This window comes from Zosterops lateralis (assembly GCF_965231275.1).
Source record: "Zosterops lateralis genome assembly, chromosome: 1".
NCBI classification, from domain to species: Eukaryota; Metazoa; Chordata; class Aves; order Passeriformes; family Zosteropidae; genus Zosterops; species Zosterops lateralis.
In genome coordinates this window covers 54,179,745-54,204,313 of record NC_139762.1, presented here as the reverse complement: position 1 = coordinate 54,204,313, position 24,569 = coordinate 54,179,745, and the positions used below count along the sequence as shown (strand labels likewise).

The 24,569-nt window shown below is 40.2% G+C and overlaps 1 protein-coding gene across 1 annotated transcript in view; it reads right to left on the bottom strand.

Annotated features, from left to right (window-relative positions):
• Positions 1 to 24,569, bottom strand: part of GLI3 (GLI family zinc finger 3) — a 208,876-nt gene that overhangs the window by 139,983 nt on the left and 44,324 nt on the right. Inside the window, exon 3 of the mRNA XM_083855267.1 lies at positions 2,128 to 2,370. Within this exon, the coding sequence (XP_083711393.1) occupies positions 2,128 to 2,370 (243 nt within the window). The remainder of the gene's footprint in view (positions 1 to 2,127; positions 2,371 to 24,569) is intronic.

Here is a 24,569-nt window from a genome sequence, read left to right as displayed (position 1 = left end):
GCAGGTCTGTCCATCTGATGCTTTCTGACTTAGATTTCTGTTTTAAGATCTTGTTGCTCATTTAAAATTAATTCATCTCCTGTTTCTCTGCTGTTGTATGGGGGCAACTTCTGGTGTTCTCTGAACTTCTGACATCAATGTTTTTCTACTAGTCCACACAGCCTAACTAGCTAGCATTAACGGTCACAACACAGACACAGTAGCTTCATTAAATCTTGATAACTCTTGTCAAAAGGTGAATTTGACAAAATAAACCAAAATAAACTCATTGCAAACACTCACTGTCAGTTCCTCTGATTGACCAGATCTTTTTCTTCTGCCTGAACCTTCAGTAATTTCAGTAACACTTTGAACAAGATTTAAGGGGTGAGCTGGCAGATGGTCAAAATGGCAATCTCCCCCACTAAATTCAACATAAGGTTTGTTGTTTGTTTGAGGGTTGTTTTTGTCACACATTTCATTTATCCCCAGCTGTACTGCCTACAAACAGAGAAACTATTTTGCTTCCCCAATAATACTGGTTTGTTTTGTTGGGTTTCTTTCAAGCCAGATTTGGGCATTTGTTTTAAAACAAATTCCTAGCACCAGAAGCTAGGAATGGTGCCTCCAACCCCCGAGGTAATACTTGTATGCACTGCTGCTCACGAGTGGCTGTTTGCACTGCACATTCATGCCTCTCTGGCAGGAGTCTGCTGCTGGTGTGCTGCAGCACATGCTTCTCAACAGAGAGATGAGTAACTCCCCCAGAGGGTCTGAGCAGGTCTGTATGAGAGCAGGAGAGGAGGGTATACAAAAACTAACTGAGAACACTGAAAAAGAGCTCAAAAGCTTAACTGCAAACTTTTTCCCTAAACACCGATCTAAACTATACAGACAACAAGTGTTCGTTTTCTCATAATACCTCCATCCATATTAACAATCAGGATCTTTTTTTCTTTTTTTTTTCTTTTTTTTTTTTTTTTTTAAAGGAGGTTGGTGAGACTTAAGGTTGTGCAAGACATACTTTGATCTGCACCCTGATGAGTGAACATTCCCCTTTGCTGCTAGCCCAACTAATGAAGGGATAAAATTAGCTTTTATCCCTGGCACTTTCTTTAGCAAAAAAACATGCACTAATCAGCTGTCCTCACTAATCAGTCGTCTGGCTAATGACCTTTTGCCTTAAAACACTAAAATTTCTGAATGACGCTTAAAAAAAAAAAAAAGAAAACTAATGCAGACTGCTCTCTCTTTGTGGGTATTAAGCCTATCATCTGGAATTGGAGACTGAAAGGTTAAATGGCAAATCTGTATCCTGATGGGGTGATAAATCTATAATCAAAAGGCACAAGCCTTGACACCTCAAGATGTACTTCATTACTACACAACTAAATGATCTTTTTTCTCTTTTTTTTGTAAACTAGAAACAGATGAAAAAAAATTGCTTAACTCCTTCATACTTTGCCTGTGGAGAAATCCACTCCACATCTGTGTTCAAGTGTCAGTTAATTTCTTACTTTTTTATTAATGCCTGAGCAGGAATTTAGAAGTTGAAACCATTTACCTTTTTTCCTCCCCCTTACAACTTCAGGGAACTATAGCTGGGAAAGAAAATTGCAAAACCACTCCATCAAGCCTGCATTCTCAAACACACTCATGAACGTCTAAAAAAATCCTCCAAAATAAAACAAAATCCCAAAGCACAAAAATAAGCCTTCCAATTCCCCAAATTCTCAGTGTACAGGGCACAGTCTTTCTTCGTCTCAATAACATACTTTAACATTGTTTTAAAAGAGGGATTTTTAAGGCCTGTTTCATTTTCCTTCTCTGCTTTCTATAATGAGGCCCGTTTTTCTTCATGTATTAAGTAGGTGGAGCAAAACACAACCCTGGATGGCTGAGGAGGATTAGCAACAGATGAGCTGTCCTGTGGAAGTCACTCTGCAGAGGCCTGCAATAATTGCTAGCTGCAGTGCAACTGCATCCTGGCTTTTAACTTCAAGAAAAAAAGAGATTGCATTTAACACAAACACCACTCCCTCCAGATAAAGCAGCTCTCCCTGGGGACGATGCAAAGTGACAAAATCACACTGAATTTGACAGCTTTCCAACTTTGCATCCCCAAACGAGCCAGCAATCTATACTCACGGTAATGAGGGTCCATGTAACCATTTCGGGGGTCCATGGTAAAGAGCGTCCCGCGGTAAGGTACGGAAGGTTCGGGAAGGTGCGATATAGATCCATGGATCTCCTTCTTGATTAATGAGGCCCTTTCCTCACTCGATGTGGAAGGCTCTTCACTGATCTTGCCGAGGCCTTGCCCACCCTGCGGCTGCATTGTGATCGCGTTCCTTCTCTCTCTGTGATAGGTCTGCCCAGGACTTTCATCCTCTGTAAAAAAATGAGGGAGAAGAAAGAGAGAAGGGAAGAAAAAAGAGAGACACACACTTTTAGCCCATTTATAGCAAATACAATAAAGAAAAGTTCTCCCCCCGCTGCCCTCCTCCTCCTCCCGGTGTAAGTTTGTGACAGGAGGTGCCTATGTGGCTGTGAGGGATGGCCTGGGGACGCTTGCCCGTTCGGAGCCAGCAGCAGCGGAGCAGTAGATCACCGTCACCCATGCACTGATGCTCCTACCAGTGGGGCCATCAATTGTGCAGGAACAGACAGAGGCTTGCTGTTTCCCTGCCTCTGGGACAAGGAAGCTGGGAGCTCCCTGATGGGGAGTCAGGAAATGATCTGTCACACAGAGGAGATGATGAACCCCACCAGCCAGGCCTAAATCACGCCCAGCCACCCACCACAGCTCTGCAGCCCAGCTCCAGGTCCCTGGGGTCTGCCTGTGTGAGAGGCTAAAACCTCGCAGGGAGGTCAGCAGTGATCAGAAACAAGGTGGGAAACAATAAAATGGGTGCAACTGCTTAAGGTACAGGAGCACCAGCAACAGGCAGGCACACAGCAAGCCATCTGCTCTGACAGTGTCATCACAATGGTGCCTGAGGAGGATGGTCTAGTACATTCCCCCTACCTCTTTTTTCCATATCCACACAAACAAAGCCACAAACTCTTAATGAACAAGGGGGAAGAAAAAGCCGGGGGAAAAAACAATAACTAAGTGGGTCAAACCCAAGCCCTGGTTTGGAGTAAGCCTCTAGGCCTGTGGTACCTCTGGTAAGCAGAAAAGAGCCTCCTGACCATGGCTCTACCAGCCTTCCTTGCAGACAGCTCTGGGATTAGGTGCTGCAGCAACCCACTGCTCCCACGTGAATTTTAACCCCTAGGGACTATACACATCCTTCAAAAAACAGACAAAATGCTTCTGTTCCTCAAAATCAAGACACCTGATGTTCCTAAGTACATTTCACCAATGACATGTGGCAGAGAGGCTTTGCTAGATACATAAGTCTGTAATGTAAACACTCTCCTTCAGTTGCATTATTGATTTAAAATAATATTTATTCTCTAAATAAGCATGACTGCTTGCTGGCTGTAATTCTTGGCCAAAACCAATGCTCCAGGTACAGCCTTGTTCCATCAACCATGCTGCACATGCAAGTGTACACCAACACATCTGGAAGGAGTACTGATAAAGACTCTTAATTTCAAACTTGCTCTGCAGTTCTAGAAGTACACAAGGAATCTCAAATTATTAAATGCTGGGCACAAAAACGGTAACTAGAAAAGGAAATGGAAACACCCTTAGGAAATAAAACTAAAATGCTCTTACATGCAACCCACATGCAAGGAAGAATGATTGACACGAGCACTAAGACTGCACTTCAGTTGTCAAAAATTTGAGGTCAGGGCTAAGTTTTCGCTTGTACCTTTCCCTGGTGTACTTTTTCACACAGTAAAAGCACCAGCCAGCAATTCACCAGGTGACTACTTTCAGCAAGCCTGACAGCAGTGCAACTCAACCTATGTGCCTTTATATGAATTAGATTAGAAACAGGCTTTGTATGAACAGATACCTGGCCATTGCATGTGTAAACTAGCAACACCATTGCTTTGAATGAAACGCTAACTGTTTTTTTTCCTGCCCCCTCTCCCCCCAAGTAGCAACAACACAAAAACTTAGCAGCATAGCCTATTGAGCATCTAATTATTTTTCTCTCTCCAAGAATTGCAGCAACCAGGGTTTTCTGATTTATCAGCATCTTCCAGGGATGGAATTCTTTTTACAGCCAGTAATTCTACGTACAGAGCTTTTCCAGGGTTTGGTCTGAGAAGAAAGAGTTAATGGAAATAGACAACAACATTACAGACTTTAAAACCTTTGCCCTTTTCTTACTTTTTATTAATATGCACAGGCACCGGTCCCTGCTCTGGATTAGCGGGGTTTAAGGTTTCAACTTTTTTACACTGAAGCTGGTTTTAGTTAGAAAACTGCAAATCAGAGACTAAAACTTTAAAACTTATATGAGGTTTTTAGAAATCCGCTTGTATAACTTTAAAAAAATAAGTAAATCACCCCAAAGATATATTTTCCAGCAGGTTTCTCTTTAGCCAGAGTCTTTTATGTTAAATTTCAATCTAGAGTGAACTTCCACTGATGAGATGTAAACTCCTATAAAAATAGGGGATTACACTCCATTCAAAATTCTCACAGACTTTTAAGTAGAGCAGGCTAACCAGTGCTACAACAGTTTGGAAAGAAGAAAGCTAGAGTGATTTGTGGGCCTGCATAATCACTCAGATGATCAGATAGGTTTTCAGTTCTTTTACTCTTCCATATAAAGATAGTATTTGTTAAAACTTCCATGCTGGGATACAACAAGAAGCTGACATCTGACTGCAGGCTCCACTTTCATACTCTTCTTCTTCAAAACACACACACATGTCATGAATCAAGGTACTAGTGACTGCCATGGAAAAGGCTGATTCCTTGAACTGCTGAATGAAATTCAAAAGCTACTTTCAGTAACTTAGAAACTAAAGGAAAAATACGGTTGGTTTTAATAAGCTTTTCCCTTTTTGGCTACTTGAGGGAAAAAAAAGAAAACAAAACTATTTTTCCTTCTGCATCAACAATCTCTCTCCCCATTATGAAGTTATTGCCATGTACCATTACAAGTCAAAAGTGTCTGTATGTCTTCTGCCACACAAAAATTGCATCAGAAGTATTTAACTAAACACGGCATTTTTGCAATAATAATAAGGCTTATAAATTGGCCAAGCAGCTCACTAAACAATGAGTTCACACCACTGGGTTGCTTGTGGTAGGGGGCAGATGAGAAATTTGACAGCACCCACGCTCCAGGACAGTAAGAGCCAAGCAGTTTGCAGGAGCTCCCCCGGCGCCGAGCGGGAAACTCCTCCTGCAGTAAAGCTGCCGACTCTCACGGCAGGCGAGCCACTCCAGCGTGCCAAAAGGGGAAAGCTGTCTAATCTTGTTCTGGTTCAACTGAAGCGTTCAATAAAGTTTCAAGAGTAAGTGCGGGCAAGGCGTGCCAGGCCAAATTATTGACAGAAACACACTGTCCACCATGGCAACAAGTGGGATTCTAAAGCAAAAATGTAAGCAAACAGCCCACTTCTCCAGCAGCATCTGCCAAAGGGGTTTTACAGCCAAATAAGCAAGAACTGTTCTGTTACCGCTCTGCTCACGTTTTAGAAGTGGCCAGCTTTAGGGTCAAAAAGAAACATCTGATGTATTAAAATGTTGCAAAGAGACAAAAATGCCAAAGTGAAAAATGAAGTTGGTGGCAACCTACCAACTCCAGTATAATTCCTGCCACCTTGTGCCAGTGTAAGAGTGAAGGGTTAAATAAGAAAAGAAAAAAGCAATCATGCCCAAGAGCAATCTGCATAAGCTTCTCTTTCTTCACATACACCCCTTCTCTGACTTAACAAGCCAATAGCCAGAGACGAATGTTAGAAGTGCCCAGTCTTGAATGATCACATTAATCCAGGATTCTCACATCCACTGAGAAATACCTGATTTAGTCCTGCTATTTTGATCAGAAGCCAATTTTATTAGAAGTGCTGAGCATCTCAGTTCAACAGAGCACCTCTCACTCAGGCAAAAAGCTTTCTCAAAAAACTCACACTGGACAGCATGCCTGAATAAACACACTTTTAATTGCACAGCTAATTTACTCAGAAAGTTTAAAAAAAATCAGCACAAACCAAAACCTTAGCAAAAATCCTTTAAACTTTCTTTACCCATGGAACTTTTTTTCCTTATTTTACCATAGACCAAGACACAGTAGAAGCTATTTTACTTTAAAACACCTAAAGTCAGCAACTGAAAAAAAAGTTGAAATCTATTGATAGAGCACACCAAAAGTCAATCCCAACACACTTCAGAGACACCCCTGCTTACACAAGACAACACCAGCCCAGTTAAATCTCTTTGTATACTAAGTTTCATCACCATATTTCTGCCTGCAACTTCCAGAGAGCATTACTATCTCACGAGAGATCTGACAGCACTTCAACTGAGTAAGAGAAAAAACAAGGTACTTACAACTCAGTCCAAGAGACCCTGGCTGATGTTCCCTCTAGGCTCTTCTCTTCTCTTGACCAAAATTCTCTGGCTACCAGGGCATGGGCATTCCTCCCTCTTTTCCTCTCTCTCCTTTCTCCCCCCAACCCCCTCCACCCCCACCGCCATCTCCCTCCCTCTCTCTCAGAGGCAGTGCTTCTCCCATTAGAGGAATTAAAAGTGGTTGGTGCCATGCTAAATTTAACAAGCTCATTAGTATTCTTCCTGTGTGCTTCCTAGTGAACTCTCCCTATTCAAGCGGCTCTCTCTAGCTGAGGGGTCAGGCGGCTAATCATTAAATCAAACTAATGTCACCCTATCACAATCAGCCTAAGAGAAGCAGGGTTTATTATTTCAGTTTATGCTAAATAAACGGTTTTACAAATGGTCTCCAAGCAAGGTCAACAGCAGCTTCAATTACAAGACAAACTTAACAAGAGTTGCTATAAACCAAGTGCTCCATATTGACCTAAGCACAAGCTCGGCTCTGCATATTGCCACTAGCGGGATTGTACAGGAATGCATATTGTAAAATAAAGGGTAATCTTTTCTTTGCCAGAATTTGTGACTGCACAGAGACTGCTCACTCACCTCTCCCCAACCAGATTGCTGCTCAGCTCAATTCACCCCACACAAAGGCTGAAGACCAGACCTCAATGGGCCGAGTGAAACATGTTCAAAACTAGGCTCTCTATTGTGACTGAATTTCTTAACATCTTTTCAAAAAGCGGAGAATGCCTTGAGGCTAAAGGAAGAAACAGGCTAATGGTGAATTGGGAATACTGAGCAAATTTCAGAGCCCTTTCCTCCTAGCTTTTGAGGTTGAAAGCAAGCTCTTTCCTTTCAAGTTTCAAAGTCCTTTTTCCTCCCGCAGTGTCACAGAAGGATTTGAAAAGAAGGTAATTGTGCTCACAGTCCCCCTGATCAGAGCTTACGTCCTATTTCTGGTATTTCAGAATACTTCTTGCAATAATGGTGCATATAGCTCAATCCCTTAACCATCCTGCACTCTGCAATTGCTCATTAAATGAACAATTGCTGGTATAAAATGCCTTTTATGTTCAAGGTCTGGATATAAGATAAGCATTCTAGTACTCTAAATTTGGTTTACTAAGGAAACTCTCCATCATTAAATTACAAAACTGAAGTCAGAATATCAGTCTTTCCCAGAAAAGTGGCATTTTAGATGCTGTGAGCCAGAAGGAAGGGGGAAGGTGGAATGTAAGAAAGATTGACTACTTAGATTCTTAACAGAACAGATACTTAAGTAAGAAAGCAATTTCCTTCCCATTTAAGAATGTCTAAGTTTTTGACACCTGATATTTTCTTCCTTGAAATGATGCAATGGAGCAATTGCCAGGCTCATTAGGACACCTGTACCTGCACCTTCTTGCTTACACACACTTTTCACTACTCTCTGACCACCTTAAGAGCAACATCAGAGGAAACAGATCCGTAGGACTGTGCCTGCCTTTAAAAACAGCGTATGTTGTAAGCAAACTTTTGTTTAGGGTGAGTACAGTAGTTTAAATTGGACACCCTTGGTCGAAGTTTGTTATTTTCCTGCATTTGGAGCAACTGCACAAGAAGCGCTCTGGAAACACTAACACAGATATGAAGGACGATGCTCATAAGTGGTCTTAAAAATAGACTCCAATCACACGAGAGGCTACAAAATCTGCTCCATAACAATACTGTACTCACTTTATTTGCAATGCTTAAGCATACCTTATACAAGAATTTTGTGCTTGTAAATAACATACATTATCTGAGCTTGCTACTGAAAATGTACAGTTTTCTACTACCATCTGCAATGTATTTTTAGCTTACCAATTTTTTCTTTATCTTATGTATAGTATTTTCCAATAACTGATTTGTGATCTTTGGAATATAAATACACATACTTTTGTGGTTTTGTTTGTTTGTTTTGAAAAATATGTTGTATTCTTTTGTTGTCAACTTTAGCTTTCACAGGAAGAAAAAGGATTTATCAAGGAAGGAGAGAGGGGATCCAATCCCTACAAATACCTACCTAACACTCCACACACGCTCCCATATTTTTCCTCAAATGACACAAATATTAATTTTTGCTACATCTACTGCACATCTTTATTCAGTTCCTTTTTTGACAGTACACAGGAGGGCAGAACACAGTGCACTGACACAGTGCTTATGATTTTGGAAACAGAGCCTGATCATGCACTCCTCTGGGTCAGTGGCAGAGTTCCCACTGACCTGGACAAGACTAAACTGAGCCTGTACAGAGTTCACACTGCTCCAGCACTAAACCAGCAACCCACTGTTATCAAGAGAACATCGCTCTCAGACTTTTCCAAATGTCTGAGTAACTCTTCCCCAAGACTGATGGGGAAGCCAACAATGGCACAAAGAAGCTTAAAAAACTCAGGTAAACTTTTCCAGACCCCTAAATCAGAGAGAGCCTTGTTAGTAGCAATGTCTCTATCTCAATTTATCTCAAACCAGATGACTTTACAGTGCTTGTTACTTTCCCAACCCCTCCCAACTAAAACCAACTGGCCAACTGTAGCTAAACAGACATACAGGAAATTATGTAAAATAAAACCACCTTTAAAGTTTCATACAAGCAAACACTTACTGCATTTAACTGAGAGTCTGCATCTACAAATCCCTGCATCAGATCTATAGGGAAATGCTAAAAATCTCACATAAGCTGAAAAAGTCCTACTTAGAAAACACAAGAGGAAGCTGCAAACACAGCTACCTACACACAAAGGCAGAGTGCTGTGGAAACTTCCTTGTCAGTCCCAAGACTCAGCCTCAGACAGTGGACAAAGAGGGCAGAAGGCAGGGCCGGGCTGCCTTACACATGATCCTGCACCTCACTGATCACGCAGGATGTGAAAAAAAAAAGGAGCAACATTTGGGCATATGCCTGAAGTTACTGACCTGACACTTGAGCCATCCCACTCTCTTCAGTGACTTCGGAACAAGCTGCCCAAGTTGCTTGCTGCGAACCAGATTCCCGCAGTATCTTTCTGGCAAGTTTGCCTCGAGCTGCCCAGCTGAACCACCAAGCCAAGATGTGGAACTTGAACCCATGCAATGCCCAGCCACAGCCCCAGTCTGCAAGGCTGAGAGTCTCGGGGAAGCCAACGGGACTAATTCTCAACAACTTGCAAGTTCAGCCTCCGAAGAAGTGGGAGCCTCACTTCAGAACAAGCCCTCTCCCAGCCCATTTCCACACGGGCTTTAAAATAACAAAAACAAACAATTTAAATCAAAACAGCTGAAAACCATTTTCTCCCTTCCCAAGTTCAGGGCTACATGTTTCTCTCATGGCAGACAGTGGATTATTGCAGTGATACTTAACACCGCTGGCGAGTGCAGCCCCCAGCACTCCGGTTTAGGTGTTAGTGACGACATTGACTGCGGCAGGAGAAACACTAAACCCTGCACCTAGGTACCAAGCAGGTGGCAAGATTTTAAATTTACCTTCATGGGGCTTACAAGGCCAAAATTTTGCTCTCTTTACTCATACTGAAATTCTGGAGATTCAATGAAACTACTTGTGCAAGTAAAGCAAGAGGGACTCTCATGTCCAGCATCGGAAATGCTCCACCCGTTGGGCACAACAAATAGTCTGTCTGGAAAATGCAGTGAAGATGTTGGTTAGCACGTGGAAAGGCTGTATCACTGGCTTGAGGAGAAAAGGGGTCTTAGCAGTACCAGTGCTTTGTAGAAAAAAAAAGCAAGCCATAATGCAGAAGTAGAAGACATTTGGAGGTAGAATTAATTGGCAAAATTAACATGTAGCCTGTCATTTCTCCTTTTAAATTTGCAGAACTAGAAGGCAGTCAAAAAGCATTTCTCTTTCTTGGTATAATAAATTTTATGTTTGGATTTTGCTACTTGAGGACTGGCAAACTCAAATGAGAAAAAATAATTTCTTTCGAGAACAAACTTACTTTTTCATTTCCCTTTTCAACTACCTTGCAAAATTCACCAAAGATCGCAAATTACTGTGCAAAAGCCTCAGAAAACTAGAACATTTGCTCAAGGTCTGCTGATCAGGGCTAAAACTCAAGCTTTGCACTTTCAGAATATCTCCAGGATCATTGCCCTTCTCCAACGTCGAGACTGTTCAAAGAGCCAAGAGAGTCAAATATAACTAAAAGACAACAACAGACATCAGGATCTGAACCTTTGGCAACTATTTCTCAGAAGGAAAAAACTCCTCAGCCTATTGTAAAACTCTCAAAAGGATCCTGATTTAAAAATATTATGAAGTTCCTTCCATTAGCCAGTTATTAGACTGTTAGTCATTGCTTACTTTGAGCAGGCTAATTAGTTACATCAAAGGCGCTACAATAAATTCCCAGGAGGGTTTTGGGGGGGGTTATATTTCTCAACCATCTAATAGCACGTTTATGCCTATCTGTGGGTAACTGCCTCATTTCACTCAAACACTGGGGGACATATTCTGTGCTGTCACTTTCTACCAAGCCAGCATCAAGACCAGGCCTTAAAGCCATTTGAAGCCTGATATAAATTTGATTAGCCATGCTTAAAAGCCACACAAGAGTGAAAGAGGAGTTATAAACCCTTTGGTGTACCATCTCCTTTTGCAGCATCTACAGCACAGACATGTTAGCCTCCAGAGAATTAAAAAAAAGAGTTATTTATAGTGTTGCATACAAACAGAATTATTTTTCTTCCCTTTCTCCTTGGGTGGGTTCAAACTGCTAAATGGAATCATTAGCAAATCACTAAGTGGTTTGCAACAACCCAGGAACCCTTCAGTTTAGATGGCAGATATCACCTATTTAGTTGTGAAATTTACTTATTGCTGCATCCTTTTGCACAGTTGCAGTAAGACTTTTGTTTCCATTATATCCCTGTACTTCTGGTCTCTGAAAAATAACAGTTTAAAAATATGTTATGGGTTCCTCTGCCCTGATTTACACTGGCTGCAGTCTCCTGACAATGATTTCACCCAAGTTTTCTAAGGGCAGAATTTGAATGCCATATCCATTTCTCTGTGCAGATATGTATGTACTTCCATGTACCAAAGTGCGGACACAGGCACCCACAAATCCAGCTCCACTTGACATTTCCCTAAAATCAACCAATTGCTGATGTGTGATACATGATGTCCGCAAGTAAGTGTCCACACAGGCACTCTGGATACCTGAATGTAGAAATGAGACTTTCTACAGTCCTCCTCAGTAGTCTAAATAATTCAAAAGAATGCTGCAAAACAGTCATAAGGTGTACAGAAAAAGATGTTTTCAAACAAAGAAAAACTCTCAAGTCGTGCACCCCAAGTGATTTGAGGCTTTGAATGATCTTCTGGACATTAGTACACTAGTTTAGAACAGCACAGTTACTAGTCCACAGATATTGCAAAATATTCCTTTTATCAACACTGCTTCTCTACCAGGAATATAGTCTGAAGGCTCCAAACCTGGCACCATCTGTTTAACTCTAAAGTTAAAGCTCAGGAGCTTTCTTCCCTGCCTAGACACACTGCTTACAAAAGAAAGAACTCTCCTTGAGATCAGGAAGATCTCAATCTTCCCAAAGACCAATCTGGTTTTTTTTCCCCTCTGCTCATTTTCTCTTCAGTTTTCTCCACTAAAAAGGATGTACAAGCTCTGGCAGAGGTTCCTGCCTTCACATTCCAGTCACTAAAAACACTCCTAACAGCCACAGCAAGCTGCATCCTGGATTCCAGGATGGGTGCATGTGAGTGGGCAAGGAGGGATGGAGATTGGAGAGCCTGGAAGGAAAGGACAAACAGAAGCAGATTTTTCATACCATGACTTCCCCTTCCCTCACCTAAGGGATAGAATCCTCTCAAAAGCTTTGGATCTTTGGACGTGTGGCATTGGAGAGTTAATACAATTGACTACCACTCACTAGCTTACTTGTCAGTGCCTCTCTCCTCCCTTTGTCACTTCCCCTGCACACTTCTGGCCAGGCTTTCCAGCCTCTGGTAAGGTTTGCCAGCTCTGCCTGCTACACTGGAGAAAAGGCAAGAAAGACACACCAGCTTTTTCCAGCTTCTGAACACAACCCCACAGGGGGAGGAACTGAATGCCAACCAGACCACTTCATGGATGAAAACAAGTTGATGGTTAATGTTTTCTGTTGAGTTTCAGGGATGAGCAAAACTGGTTTTAAGACTTCACTTTTTTGATTACTTATTTATTTGTTTCTCTAACCTTAATGCTGGATAACAGATTTTAAAAGACATTGGAATATTGGCCTCAAGCTTTTACTGATCAACTGCACACATGTACTTAAGTGCTTATAATTGCCTTAAGCAATATTGTGTATTTCTATTTAGCAAAATGCAAGGGCACCTGAGATCATAAAGACAGCCAACAGAAAAACACTCCTATGTTCAGAAAGAAAATAGCACAACAATTTAAAACAGCACTCTCCTCCTACTACAGTAGCCATGTGAGCTCAAAAAGGGCATTCTTAAATTGTTAATCAAATTTTTCTGGCTTCATCTATGCACAATCTAGCAGAAGGGGATTTCAATGTTTCCTTATTATTTTTTTCATTTATATTCTTGGCTACCTACATTCTCAGGCAACATCCATTTCAAAGAAAAATAAACTAAGTTTCATCCCTCAAAAACACAGAATAAGCAAGATTTGTATGGAAGGAAGGCTGGGGAAGGGAAAGGGAATCACCTGTGAAGTTCATTTGGCTATATATGAAGCAAAATAAAAAAAATATCACTGTGCAGTATATCACCAGCAGTATAATCAGTTCTGTTACTTCTGTGTGCTGCAGAGGAATGCAAAACTGTAACCAGTGCAACATTGTCTTCTTCACTCATCAAATGCTTAAGGTACTGATAACTGATTTCATAAGAGGAAAAAGGTTTTTATACCACAAATAAGCAGAGTGTGATTGAAGGATTCAAGGTCCATTTGATTTATATACAGAAACATCCACTTAGATCTGAAGGTAAAATGTGCTGAAGAGTTAGCCCAAAGCTGCCCTACAAATCATGCTGCATATTCAATGCTCCAATTCTGAAAAAACAGAGCATGCCTCCTGTTTTTATTACGTCAAATGCTGGTCCACAACTTGCACAACTTGGCCACAAATACATAACTGCTGACTAATAGCTATTTACCATGTCCCTCTGAAGGCAAGGAAAAAAAAAAAAAAAAAAAAGAAAAAACACATAAAACCAGAAGAAAACTAACAGATCTACCTTTACGGTGTTATTGTCCTGAAATCAGGAGGCCTACCCCATCCAGACTCCTGCTATTCTTACAGCAGCAGAGAGATCTCATTGAAAACACTCTGCTTCCCCTTCTTTAAAACAATGACCTTAAGTGCTGAATCATGGCTTTTAAAAAACATTCTGAATTATTGAATAAGTGCACCTGATTTACCAGCATCTCACCAGGTTGCTAAATAGTCAAAGAAGCTTTTTCTCCAAATAGTAGCCATTTTCTTTTTTCCCCAGTGCGGTACAGAAGTTCCATCTTGCTGGCATCAAAAAATTCATTTTTTTCCTTTATAAACCATAGCCTTTTGGAACCATAATACAATTGCCTCCCACATCATACTGTCAAATTAATCGAATTAAGACTAATACTTTTATGCTAATCTCACTGTTCATACCAGTTTTATCACAAGTCTTGTAAACATGAAAACCAGAGGACAACTTGTAGTCCAGATACCTCCAGGTACTTCTACAGTTATTCATGACTATGCTGTCAACTGTGCCACAATCATTTGTTGCATTAACACATCCTCCTTGCAGAGGATATGAGGTTTAACACATTTGTCCTATAAAATTCAATTAGCCATTTCAGATGCACCAGAGTTGTAACATCAAAACCAGCTAGCTTTAAAGAAGAAATTCCCATTAGAAATCACCATTTTATCATGGCAGAAAGATTGACAGTCCACAGCCTTCTCACAGCAGAATACATATTGGGCTTGCTTATTGCAACTCCTTTCTAAAGAGTAGAAAAAAAAAAAAAATTCCAGAGTAGTAAGGTTACCACTGTCGGCTGCAGTGAACTACATACTTCCTTCTCTTTCGGGTCCTATCTTCAAAAATCACGGAAACAAAGATGTAAACTTGGACATTAAAGACTGTTAACATCAAAGTAGATACACTACTTTTGATATTAACCAAAGCCTTGAACCAGCAATCTAACTGGCACAAATCAGGGGTGTCTATTTAATTTCAGAAACAGCTGAACTGAGCTCTGTGCGTGGCCTGCATTTGCTCACTGACTTTTCAAAGCACAGTATCTCTGTATGTTTTTACAGCCACCTGCCAATCAAGAAAGCAGCAGGAATCCAAATCCACTTCTTGGCATTTTCACCATTTATCTGCCCACACTTCTTAACACATGAAGTTTTCTATTTCTTTCTTTTCCTTCAATACATTTTAAAAACTTTCACATCTCCATCCAAAGCAATTTCTGTGCATTGGATCAAATCATGGCCTTTATAAGTTGCCTGCCCTTTGGTTTATATAAAAATTACTGTATACCACAATTCAACTAAAAAAAAAAAAGAATATACAAGTGCATAAAGAAATTACATCAATAGATGTCAATAACAGATTAATATTTGTGTATTATCTCACCTGTATTCCCCCATCCTCCCCCCAGTTTCCATCTATTATCATATATATCACTCTTACGGTCTGCATATCCCAACAGAACTTCAAATTCTCTCATCAAAGAAGTTAAGTAGAAAAAGATGTTTATGATCTCCTAACCTTGGCTATTTCCCACAAAAATCTGGGTTATCATCAACAGTCACACATACTACCCCTTGTTGAAGTCCATTCCAATGCCACCTTCATAACTTGCATTCAGATGAGTCTGCACCAGAACTTACAGGCAGGACCTTACAAAAGGCCAGTGAACACACTCAGCTAAGCAGGTGTCCTACAGAAAAGGCAGTGCAAAAAATGCAGGCAGATAGCTAGACAACACTTTGAATTTTAACTTCCCTTGTGCTTTAACTCACCAGTTTAGTACATACTTAAGATTACACAAGATTCTCAGAACATGTTAATTCATAATATGTCATAAAACTTTGGCTGGGGCAACACATCATGGCTTGAACTACAGCATATGCATCTCCAGTTACAAGTATAAACTTCAGGATGAATGGAAAGAAGACAGGAAACAAAAAAAACTCAAGTTCAAACTCCTATCTTTTTTGGTACCCTATTAATGTTTTATGTTAGCAGGACAAAACCCAGGATGCTAGGATGCATGCTGTGATGCATCATAATGTAGTACACAACTGTACTCAGAGGGATGGCTCTCCTTCCATAATACAACCTTCTTTTGCTCCATTTCTGAGGGACACAAGATTGAATAATATCAAGGGAAGGCAGAAAGGAGTTTAGTATCTATCCTACATATCTTTGAAACTCACTGATTGGATTAAGCCATTTTTGTCTGAGGCAAGAGTTTCTATACTAGATTTCTACCAAGAAAAAGGCAGCAGGCAGTTGAAAGGGACGCTGTATTACCAACCTTCTAACATCAAGGTTCCAGAGTAATTTCTCTACATCATACAGAAAGCACTAAAGAGCAAGGTGTAATAAGCATCCCACCAGAAAAAAAACTTTGATCAGAACCAGCATCTTATCAGACACCAGAGAATCAAGACAGCAAGCCATGCTCTAGAGGCAATTCTCAGGAATGTCCATTTCTCCTCCAAGCAGCTTTGCATTTTGAGCAGAGCTGCTGATTAGAGATGTGATTAGGAGCAAGTTTCCAGGACAAATCTTACAAAAAATCAGCACCAGAGTGCAACAGAATCACATGAGGTTCTGTGGGCTTCAGCAGTATAGAATGATTCAAACATCCACAGTGCTTGCAAGTTATTAAGTATTCCCTTGAGGACTAAGCATTTGTCTTCCACAATCCCCCTCAGCCACTGAGGAACAGAATGCACAGGAATACTTTCATTTACCCATCAGATTTATCAGTCACTCATGAAACTATACGCAGGTATAAAGATGGAGACTGATGATAGAAACTGACATTTTGCCAGGCTGACCATATATTTCCTCACAAACTGAAGAACTATACATGCACATCCTTGATGAAGAACAGCAAACCAAAGTGTGGCCCAAGAATGATCACTGTCATCTTCATGGACCAGGAGCATGGTTGTAGAAATACCAGACTTGTATGTCAGAAACTGAGTTCATTGGCAAAAGGGCTTTCTTCTCAGCTTCTCAACAAGACCTCTCTTCACTTCAACAGAAGAAGGAAAAAAAGGAGGAGTGGGCCCAAAGGAAGCTGGGAACAAATTGCACCTTAAACCAATAAAATACCCATGGTCCATCAAGTTGTCTCATTACTGAGAAGTCAGTAATTAAAATTTTAATGGCATGCAAGCAGATTTCTAAATCATTAGGCAACAGAACACAGTGTCAACAATATCGCTGAACAGAGGAATAAAGAAAAATCAACCACCACTGCCTAATCGCTTAGGACTCTGTCCTGCAGCTATTCATCTGAGGAGCACAGAAGTCTCTTATTCCCTTATACCACTGCAGCTATCTGCTCTGTAGCAGTAGGTCATTAATTTATCCTCCCTCATCTCAAATTGTAATGTTTTACCTGCAAGGACTTGAGAGTTGGTATGCATGTTTGCCACAAGTGTAAAACAAAATTATCATGCACTGTTTATGAAGCATTACACATCTATGCACACACAGAACAGTTGGAACATGAATAACACAATAAGAAAAAGGATAGTTTGAAAGTAACATCAAGTCCACAAGAGAAAGGCTTGACAAAGTTATGGTTGCCTGTGTAGCATCACATGCGTAACCCCTGTCTGCTTCAAGACACTTACGAAATAGCACACCACTTTTCTCTGCAAGACCCCAGCTTAATCCAGCACCACCCACAGCATGGACTGTGTGTATTTCACAAACAGTTTATCACTACCTGGTTCTCATCTTGGAGTTCAATGTATGGCTCCTCAGCTCCATGTACCAGCTTCACTGAAGCCCAGCTCTGCAAAGATTATTCATTTCCTCCTGGTCTTTCTCTGGCACTCATTACAACATCCAAGTGTTTCATTAGTAGCATGAAAATGTTCTCTACAACATTCACCTTCGCAAGGTGAAGAGATGGTCTTGTCCACTACCAACAGAGACCACCCACTTAGTGTCCCTAGCTGTACATGCATAGTCTAGAGAGCCTGAGAACCCATTTTCAGAGAACACATTTTCAGAGGATTTAGCATCAAATCTACTTTACACAGTTGGTGTTTTCAAGCAATATCTATAACTGTATTTGTTAACATGCACACATGCTTGCCTTTCTGAAAACCAGATGCAAGTGACATACCAAGAAACAAAAATAAAAACCTTCTATATTGGTGATGTTGAGTTGCTGTGAGTAGTAAGAGCTCTAGACTCGATGTAATTAATGATATTGCAAAAATTCCTACATATTTGCACTTCTGTGGTTAAGTATATAAAAAGTGGGAGTTGTGACTGAAGAATTCCTCATTTCTGGGGCCATTTATAAAAAGCCACTCTCCTAGCAGGTATTTTTATTATCTAAATATGAGTTCAGTCTGTAAAATCTCCTTCTGTGGTAGCAGAGAGATATTTTGTCTTCTTCATTATATATTTTAATGAAATACAGAAATTTTTACACCAAGACCTCCACCTGACTGTCAAGAAAGCAGAAGCTGGCCAAGGGGAGTGACAGACTACTATAAAAGAAAAAAAGTGAGGGAGAGATAGAGAAATATTACAGCTGCATGTCTGTTTCTTCAGGTCACCACACAAGGAAGGGATGAATGCATGTGATCTTATCACTGAAGACTGCACTATAATGGACAGGCACAGAGAATTCTATGTTGGCATTCCTGATTTTGTGATATAAATGATATTCCTTTATTTAATTACTTGCATGTAGCTTCATAGTATATATTAAAAAAAAAAAAAAGAAAACAAAAAGAAAAAAGAAAAGCAAAATGGGAAGACAAATATGGCAGGCATAAGAAATGGTCAACCCATTGACCCTTTGAAAGCAAAAAAACCACCTTGTAACCTCAGTAAATTATCATTTCCCAAGACTTTCAGGGCAGAATTTTACAGACAGCATATTGAGGGTTCACACACAGTTGCTGATAAGAGGAAATGTTGCATGCTGAATCCCACTCTAGGCTTTAAAGAGAAAATTTGCTTTAGCAAGAACAGACTTGCTCCTTCTTCCACTAAAATGCATATTTTCTGTTCCATCTTTCCCTTGTAATTTTGAAAATGCTTCATCTTCCCCGCTACCATCTCCTCCTCCCAGACCTATCTGCTGTTCCAACACTGCATTCCACAAACCTCTTATCTCAGATCCATTTTCTTTAACCAGTATCTGTTAGCCATGAAATCTAAGCTCTTTGTCCTATTCCTTGTGGGAGGAATCTCCTTGCTCAGTTGTTCCCATCTTCTCTCTCAATATGTCTTTTTCTTTATCTTCAGTCATGCATGCCAGTCATTGTGCCCTATTTCTGATGATTCCCTGCCTCTCCCTCTAGGTTCTCTGTCCAATCTCAGCACAGTGAGCTTGGGCTCCTTTCTTCTGAGCTTCTTTTCACGGGATCTTTTCTCTCTTACCCCTTTTTTCCCTTCTGACAGGGCTCCCACTCTCCAACCCACACTCAACTAAAGAGAAACCCTCCCACATGGTTCTCAGCACCAAACCCTGGACTAGCACAGGAAAACTGGTTGGAGGTGTCCTTCATGATATTCAGAACAGTGGATCCCATTCAGTTCTTCTTCATTTTCCTCTCTCTGCTCCCTTTACATTGCTAGCATTGCCTTCCCTTTGATGCAGCTGGATCATAATAGTGATAGACAAAAAACACAGTCCTAAGGTCCACTTGCATGCTTTGCAGGAAGAAAGGTAATACCTGAGGAACAATTATCTCTGCAACTCTCACAGCTGCAGTTAAAAGCAGAGAAGATGAGAAATGCCATTTCATACAACGGAAGTCATGAAGTAGGATCCTTCTCACCTAACTCTAATGTACTCTTGTTGTCTAGGCTCCTTCTGTTACTGGCTGAGAAATGGTGCCTCCAGACTGTGAGTCAGCCTGTCTCAAAATGGAAGGACTCATCCTTTGAATGTACATCAGTGATCACCCATCACATACAGATCACTCAGACATTTACCTTTCAGAAAGATAAGGGTAGATAAGAGAGATCTACTATCCAGCTTTTAGAAATATGGGGAATGCAAACTGTTTTATCACGGTTTTCTACAGAAGGTACTATTTTGCCATCCAGTAATAATAATATGTCTTCAATCTTCAATTTACTTCTGCAACTGTTAGGTCTGATTTTATCTTTAAATAATGTAAGTAGCCAAACTGAAGCAAACAAATTTCATTCTCTATTTCATTACAACAATCAAACACTGCAGAGGAACTTGAAGAACAGCGAATAATTCTCACTTTCAGGTGATTCATCTAATCTTTACTGGAAAAACTTAAGTCCCAGTGATACATGCAGTTTTCTTAGGATAATCCTGATCATCTTCTCTCACTGCTTAGATAAGGAAGCCAGGCCAAACAGCACCAAAACTAGAACATCAGCACTGAAACAGCAACCAAACAGTATGACTCATCTTGATTGGTTGTTTTAATAAAAAATACCAAAATCAAAGTCTACCATTTTGTAATAAAGGTAAGATAACACAACCAAATCAATACAGCCATATTCTCCTGAAACCTAGAGGAGAATACCAAGCATTTTGAGCCTTATAAGCTGTGAGACTACGACAGGTGTTTTATGAGATAAGTAGATGGACTCATTCTAGAATCAGTTCCCTGGGTCAGATGTCACACTTCAGAGATACCTCGCTAGAGACACGTGACTACCTGAGCTACAAAGGTACTGAATGTTGGTAAGACCATTTACACCAGAAAATCATTCAGAAAATTTCAGCTTCAAAACTATACTGACTTTATCCTCACTAAGCAATTGCAGTCAGGATTTACTGAGCTCTAAATGTTTAGCAACTGAATTTCCAAAAGATGTCTCTCCTAATGAACAACCAGCACTAGTCTGTGCCTACACAGAAGTCTGGAGATGCAAGGGACCAGGGTCTCCACAAGTGTTGTGCAGCTGGTACTCCTGTGACTTTTGTCTCTCTGTCTGTATCTGTTTTGGCTCTTTTGACTATAAACTCTTCATAGATGAAACTGTACATTATCAAACATATATCCACAAATGAACAAAATGAGGCCTCTCAGAATGCACCAGAAAAATGTTTTGGTTTTTTTTCAGGCTACACAATTTGAGTTTCTCAGAGAACTACTGGAGACTCCGTATTTAAAAATCTGTTACCCAAATAATATATTTTTTTTTACCATTGCACAAAGAAATGGTGTACTGCTCATTCAGCGTAAAACATGGTGAGGTCTCAGTCATGTTGGAAGTACAAAGGAAGTACAATAAATTTTCCCATGTCTAACTGGTATCACGAATGTTTTACAGAGTAATCTCTTGAGTGCAACACTCAGAATATTCACCCCTCCCTTCCAATTTTCATTTGAATGTGCTTTTCTTCACCACTACAGAGGTAGTTTGCCTGGACAAAAAAAAAGATTGAGAACTCTCAAGTATTTCCTTCCACCTCCATCATTGTTACTTCCAATAATAACTGCAAAACATCACTTGTGTTGAGGGGGAGCTATCTGGTATCAGTGGTCTGATCAAATGGAAAAAAAAAAAGTACATGTACCCTATGTGCTGAGAAGATCTGCTTAAAAAAAAAAAAAAAATCCAGGATCCAGTGAAGACTGATGAACTGTACAGGACAGTTAATTGTCACTGTTCCCAGATGAGTTATTAAAGATGTGGAGTAATTAAATCACATCTCATCTTTCTTCTTACACAGCCAGGACATTCTCCACGTTAGAAAAACGAGGAAAATAAATAATAAAGGAATAAAGGAAAATAAATAATAAAAAAATAAAAGAGGAAAACTATAGATTGCTTTACTTGCAGAGCTTAAGACAACTTTGAAGCAGCCTCTGCTAGGATACAAAATCATCCAAAAATTGTTTTAAGTGTGAGTGTTTGTAAATAAGGCTAAGGGTAGCCTTTTAAGTTAAAAAAAAAATCTCAAATATTTGTGCTTAGCTGGTACACATTTCAGTTTTACCTTTTGGATTTTAACTTGCATTGTCAAAATGTTAAATTTCCAGTTTGGGAGAGGCTGTATTTACCATTGAGGGATAATGAGTTTTAAAACACTGTTACCATCGCTTAACAGCTAACCAAACTGAAGAGAAAATCAACCACAGAACAAAACTGGAGCAAGGGAGTTGTTAACAAAAAATACTTCTCCCTTCAGTTCTACAAAGAGATCAGAGAACAGTTCTTTACTCAAACCAGATTTTAGATGCTTCCTTCCGTGCACAGTACATATGGCTTGCATCTATTTTTTCTTTAAAACAGAGCTACATTTCTTCCTGTTAGTAAACATATCAAGGCTTTTAGGAGAACTAACAAGGCTTTTAGGAGAACTAACAGTAAAACTTTTCTTGCTTTTAATGTAGATTGAACATGGGTATTCTAAATAGGAAAGAATTTCTCTGACCATATGCATAAGGTCAATGACTTTTTAAGAACTAACAGGAAAAAATACTGCCTTACATAAAAATTCATCCATTTTTACACAACTAGCATTTGAGGAGCTCTGTGTCTAGCACAAAACTACTTAAACAAAACTGAATTTAACTTGACAAGAATACCTGCATTACCTCTTCCCCTCCAAGCTTACTTTCCCACCTTTCTCCTTATTCTACTTTTTTCTTTTATACGCCACCCCTTTTATAGTTGCCTTTCTTCTTTAACAAAAAGTCACTGCTGAGTAAAATATAAAACGCTAGCACAGGAACAGATAATTCCTTCCCACTGCCCTATCACCCCTTCCTCTGCCATCCTGAAGGCAATATAGTCACTCAGAAAGAAAAGTTGACAGCAATTTTAAGCAAAGCTAACAACTGAAATATTGCAGGTTTTCATGCTTCACGCTTCCAACATAACACAGCATTGTCCACCCACTCCAGCAACCGGCTCCAATGTAATTTCCCTCCTAACCTTCTCAGTTTGGTACCAAATACAGGAGAGAATTTGAATGTACACGTAAGTGGACTGCTAGTCCAGATTGCTAGTAATGCTATTTGTCCATTTTGCACCCAGAGGGTGGTGAAAAAAAGCAAGGAATCTGCAAAGAAAAACGTGTAAAAACTGATTCAGCAGCAACATCTTACTAATATTAATGATAAACCCAGCTGGCAGAAACCCAATAGCAAATGAGATCATAACTGAGATGCAGAGAGATAAGAGGATCTGGGGCAACTTATGCAAATATAACCAAAAAACCCAAGCTCTCTGCTGTATGAGAACAGAGCACTGGGAGTGGGGGTGATGTACAGCAAAGAGGAAATCCTAGCTTAATCCCATGGGTTACTCAAGTTCTGGACATGGCACTGACTTCCAGCAGCAGTACAAGTCTGCAGTGGAGGACAAGAAGGGTACTAGGGAAGACAAGTCTATAAAAGAGATGTTTAAATGCTCTATAAATGAACTTCAATAACTACAGATACAATAGAAAAATATGCCATAGTGATGGCATCCAGCATTATCTTTGTGACAACTGTACAGTGCAAGGAGCTTGGAAATGGTCAAAACAACTACAAGCCAGTAATTTTGGACAAAAAGATCTGATGTATCCACCCAACTCTGACAGACTAGTTATTTGATACTAATTGGGCTCTGCGAACAGCATGGCAAGAGGAGGCTGCTGTGGGGCTACAGACAGCAGTCATTTATCTAAGCTTAACATTTTAACAGATCTTTGTTATCACAGCTTGGCATCAATACTGTACTCTGGAAAGTACCGTACCCTAAATGCCTCTCACTCTGGTATTTCCACAGTTACTACTATGCCAATCACAATGACTTTCTCTGAAGCATCCAACTTTCCCAGCAAAAGGCACATACTAAACAATGACAAGCCAGAAGCTCTCTCATTAACAGCCTTTTTCATCCATCCATCCATCCGAACATCCATCCACCCAACCCCCCAAATTAAAGAGCATGAAGTGCATTATTCCAATCTTTGTCCATACTTTCTCTTCCCATGGTCAAACTGCCCAGACATCACTGCACACAAAAGCATCACAACAGTATCCTGTTTTTTCATGGGTACCATGCATCTCTTGACAGAAACACAAACACACAAGGTTTCTTCCCTCTCAGAATCACTACACATAAACAAAGCTACTGTCTTAGCAGGTTTGCATGCAACTATGTATCATAGATGTTATCACTGCTGGCATTTTACTTACAGCCTTTAAGTGAGGGGTCTTTTCCATATAATAAGCATTTCTTTCAATACAGATGACTACTCACAAGCATGTAGTGACAAGAAGAGCAGCTGAGCTGCGTCTACACACCATTTGGAAGGGCCCAGGCTAAAACACTTGTGCTTTTCTTGAATTCATTTCTAGAAGTACCTGGCCCTTTACCCCCAAGGTCTCTAGCAGGAGGCAGAGTGCAAGCAGACTTAACATAACATACACTGGGAATGTCTCACTGGGAGAAACTGCCCAAATCAGACATAGAAGGATGGTTACAGCAGCCCCTTGAAATAAAGGCATGACTGGCTAGTAACAGAAAACAGCAGGTCTTATGCTGCTGGCCTTCTTCATTAGCTCTCAGGATCCAATCACATCAGCACTTATAAACTCTTCTCAGAAAGAAGTTGTAACTTAGACAGCAAGAGAGGGGGTAGGCAGGGTTCAAGACAGGACTTCTTTTAAGCCCCTGACAGTTATCCCTCATTAGTAGAGATGAACATTTCTTGGAATCAAAAAGACAAAATCTGAGGCTAAAATTTGGTGTCACGGCATCCAGAAGGACATGACTTTGAAGTGTTTCTTCTTTGAAGTATAAGGAGTAATGTCAGAAATACAAGATTCTTGTGAATGAAATTAAGCAACAAGGAAAAAAGTCAAAATACTCCTAACATTCCTGAAGCATGCCAATAAGCAAGAAACCGCAGCTAGG